This window comes from Triticum dicoccoides, chromosome 3B, assembly GCF_002162155.2.
Source record: "Triticum dicoccoides isolate Atlit2015 ecotype Zavitan chromosome 3B, WEW_v2.0, whole genome shotgun sequence".
Lineage (NCBI taxonomy): Eukaryota > Viridiplantae > Streptophyta > Magnoliopsida > Poales > Poaceae > Triticum > Triticum dicoccoides.
Window position 1 is genome coordinate 5,309,280 of NC_041385.1, and position 3,251 is coordinate 5,312,530.

The window sequence follows — 3,251 nt, forward strand, 5'->3', positions numbered from 1 at the left end:
TGTAGAATACTAAAAATATAAGTTTTGTTTCTAGTATAAGCTCAATAATTTGCATTCCAGTGCAAGTTCGGATTCTAGTCCCATAGGTTCAATATAGTTTGCATTATTCCACTGTCTGCTTGCATTCTATAGTTCCATAGGTTCAATAACTTGCATTATTATTCCAGTGTAAGTTTTTTTTTTTGCATGAATTCCAGTGTAAGTTGGAACGTGGTAGTTGGGACAGACTTAGTCTCTGAAGTGAGTAGCTCCATATAATAAAATTAAGATTCCCCATAGAAAACCTAGCAACTAGCTCCACTTGTGCTACGGGTCTACGACTACTTCTTCTGGCTTCTGATTATTAGCTAGTATTAATAGGGGAACACCACACATACTTGGTGTTCCTAGACCAGTACATTGTACACTGTCATTGAGCCATCATGGCGACGCTTGCGGTTGTGGGGCATGCGGCGGCGGTGACGCAGCTCGTCGGCAACGCGTTCGGGCTCATCTGCAAGATCAAGCGGGCGGTGGAGACGGCGTGCCAGAACAAGCTGGAGTGCGAGCTCATCGCGCGCCGCGTGCCCACCATCAACGGGGTGCTGTCTAGCCTGCCGCAGGAACCGGAGGTGGTGGGGCCGCTCAAGGAGCTCAACAGCACGCTGCAGGAGGCGCACGACATGGTCGTCGCCTGCCGGGATCGGAGCCACGCCAACTTGTTCTTCAGGTCCCGCCGCCACGCCGAGTGCTTCACCCAAGTCAACCTCAGGATCATGTCCGACATCAGCGTCCTCAATCTCTGCCTCCTCAACATCATCGCCCGGCAGCAGACGACGAAGATGGCCACCGAGGTGCCATCGTCGGTGTCCTGCTCTGGCTACCCGCGGCGGAATCATATGGTGGTGGTACCCGATTGCCCCAGGATGTTCACGTTGGCGGAAATTTCGGCGGCGACCAACAACTTCGCCGTCGAGCTCGGCGGAGGCTGCTCGGGGAAGGTGTACAAGGGCCATCTCTGCGACGGCCCGGAGGTGGCCGTGAAGGTGCTGGACAAGCACGGGCGGCAGGACGTGGAACACGCGTTCGTGACAGAGCTCGAGATCCTCTTCCCCCTCCACCACGACCACATCGTGCGGCTCGTCGGCTGGTACACGGAGGAGAAGGACCCCATGTTCGTCTACGAGCACGAGCATATGAGCAATGGCACGCTCAGAGACCACCTGGTGCACGTGGGCCTGCGAACGCGCATGCGCGTGCGCCTGAGCGGCGGCTTTAGCTCGACGCCGGCGAGGGTGTGCTGGAGGACCCGCGTGGAGGTGCTGCTGGGCGTGTCCCGGGCCGTTGAGCATTTGCACTGCAGCGGCATCATCCACCTCGACGTGAGCTCGTCAAATATCCTTCTCGATGCCACCTGGACGCTGCGCCTCTCCGGCTTCGGGGCAGCGGTTCTCCAAGCGCCGGCGGTGGCGGGCCAGGTGGTCGAAGAGGTCGTCGGCACGCCCGGATACCTCGACCCGGAGTACCTTGACGTGTACAGCTTCGGGGTGGTGATGCTAGAGGCGCTGACGGGCGAGGATCCGGCCACCCTGCAGTTGGACTCCTCGCTCATGGCCATACGGGATGGGAAGCTGCGGGATGTGCTGGACCGCCGCCCGGCGACGCTGCCGCAGTTCGAGGCGCTGGAGCTGGTGGCGCACACGGCGGAGCGCTGCCTGTACCCGCGTGGAAAGGGCCGGCCGTCCATGCCGGACGTTGTGGCCAGCCTTGAGAAGGCACTCAGGATGATTCTCATTAGCTAGAGCGATGGCGACGACGACGACTCACCAATATGTGGTCAATTCAATTGTTGTCAATGTAGCTAAGTTTTTGGTTTCTGTTTAATTACATCTTTTCGTAAATGTAATTATGCTGGTGTATTTACGTTTTTTTTGCGACTTCTTACATGATTGTGATTTAATTACACTCGTTTCACAAAAATGAATGGACTGTGATTTCGTGTTTTAATCAACGAAAAATAGCGCGCTATAACGAGGCTATAACGCCGTTATAGCGTATTTGGAAAGGAAACGCTATATTTTAGTAAATTCAGCAGCTATGGCGCTATTCACGTAATTAGCATGCTACAGGGCGCTATAACGTTGTAGCGTGTAGCGTTATAGCGTTCAAATGATGATTTTTTAAAAAAAATAGGGAAACACAGGTTTACTTTATGGTTATTGCACGGTAGATGGAGTCTAGGTGCTCAATGTTCAGCGTTAATATATCTTACATAGATTGACTATAGTTTAAGTTTTAGTTTAATATTTGTGCTTCCTATCTAGCTATGTGGCTAGATTATATCTCTCTATGATGGTGTGTTCAGTTACTGAAATACTTTATTTATGGATATATTTGGCATTTTTAGAGAACGCTATTTTGAAATATAGCACGCTATTAGCGTGCTATAACTTGTGTAGCATTTCGAGCAGGGTCTCGCTATATTTTGTAGCACGCTATGTTTTTCGTTGGTTTTAATGCTACTCTTCTAGCACTCTTCACTATAAACTGTTAGTAGCCCTCAGATCTGTGCTCCAAAGGATCTCAATCGTCAGTCAAAATTCCAGAACACAAAGACGGGGCGCGAGGAGGGTGTGCCGTCGTGAAGAACCAATTTGCTAGGAGTGTAGTATGAGGTCGCGGACAAGGCATATTACTCCCTCCGTTAAGATGTATAAGTCATATTAGGAGGAGCTCCGCAACCTAGGTGGCTAAGGATTGGGCGAGGTAAAAAAATCAACATGAAAACCATCCAATAGCTGTACCCCGTGACCGGCCAAAAATTCAGCAATTAATTCTTAATTGATAGGTATGGCTGCTTGGCTAGCCAATGCACGAATTAAATCCCTCGCACGCACGGCTTGATTCCCTTGACTAAGACTAGCCACAATGCATAGTAACATACACTAGTAACATACACATATCCCTAGACTATGGCCCTGTTTGGTTCATAAGTCCTAGGACTTTTTCTAGTCCCAACTAAAAAGTCTCTAGTCCCTAAAAAGTCCCTCCCTGTTTGTTTCCAGAGACTAAAAAGTCCCTCCCTGTTTGTTTTCAGAGACTAAAAAGTCCCTAGTCCCTTCCTAGAGGTTATTAAATGACCATGTTACCCCTAGTATATAGAAAAATAACCATCAAACAACACCATGGGGTGGCGGGCCAATGAATGCATGGAGGGGCATCGTTGGAAAAGTCCCAAAAAAGACTCTCCTTGAGAGTCTTCTTCATTTAGT

The 3,251-nt window shown here is 50.1% G+C and overlaps 1 protein-coding gene across 1 annotated transcript; it reads left to right on the top strand.

The window, feature by feature from the left end:
• The first annotated feature begins 422 nt into the window (after window positions 1-422).
• LOC119274205 (putative serine/threonine-protein kinase-like protein CCR3) lies at window positions 423-1,781 on the top strand. Its single transcript, XM_037554863.1, has one exon. It carries the CDS (start codon window positions 423-425, stop codon window positions 1,779-1,781), a length of 1,359 nt encoding a protein of 452 aa, XP_037410760.1.
• The last annotated feature ends 1,470 nt before the right edge of the window (window positions 1,782-3,251 follow it).

Bases quoted from the DNA above. Each gene is read 5' to 3' on its own strand.
- LOC119274205 (XM_037554863.1), top strand. From the start codon at position 423: ATGGCGACGCTTGCGGTTGTGGGGCATGCGGCGGCGGTGACGCAGCTC.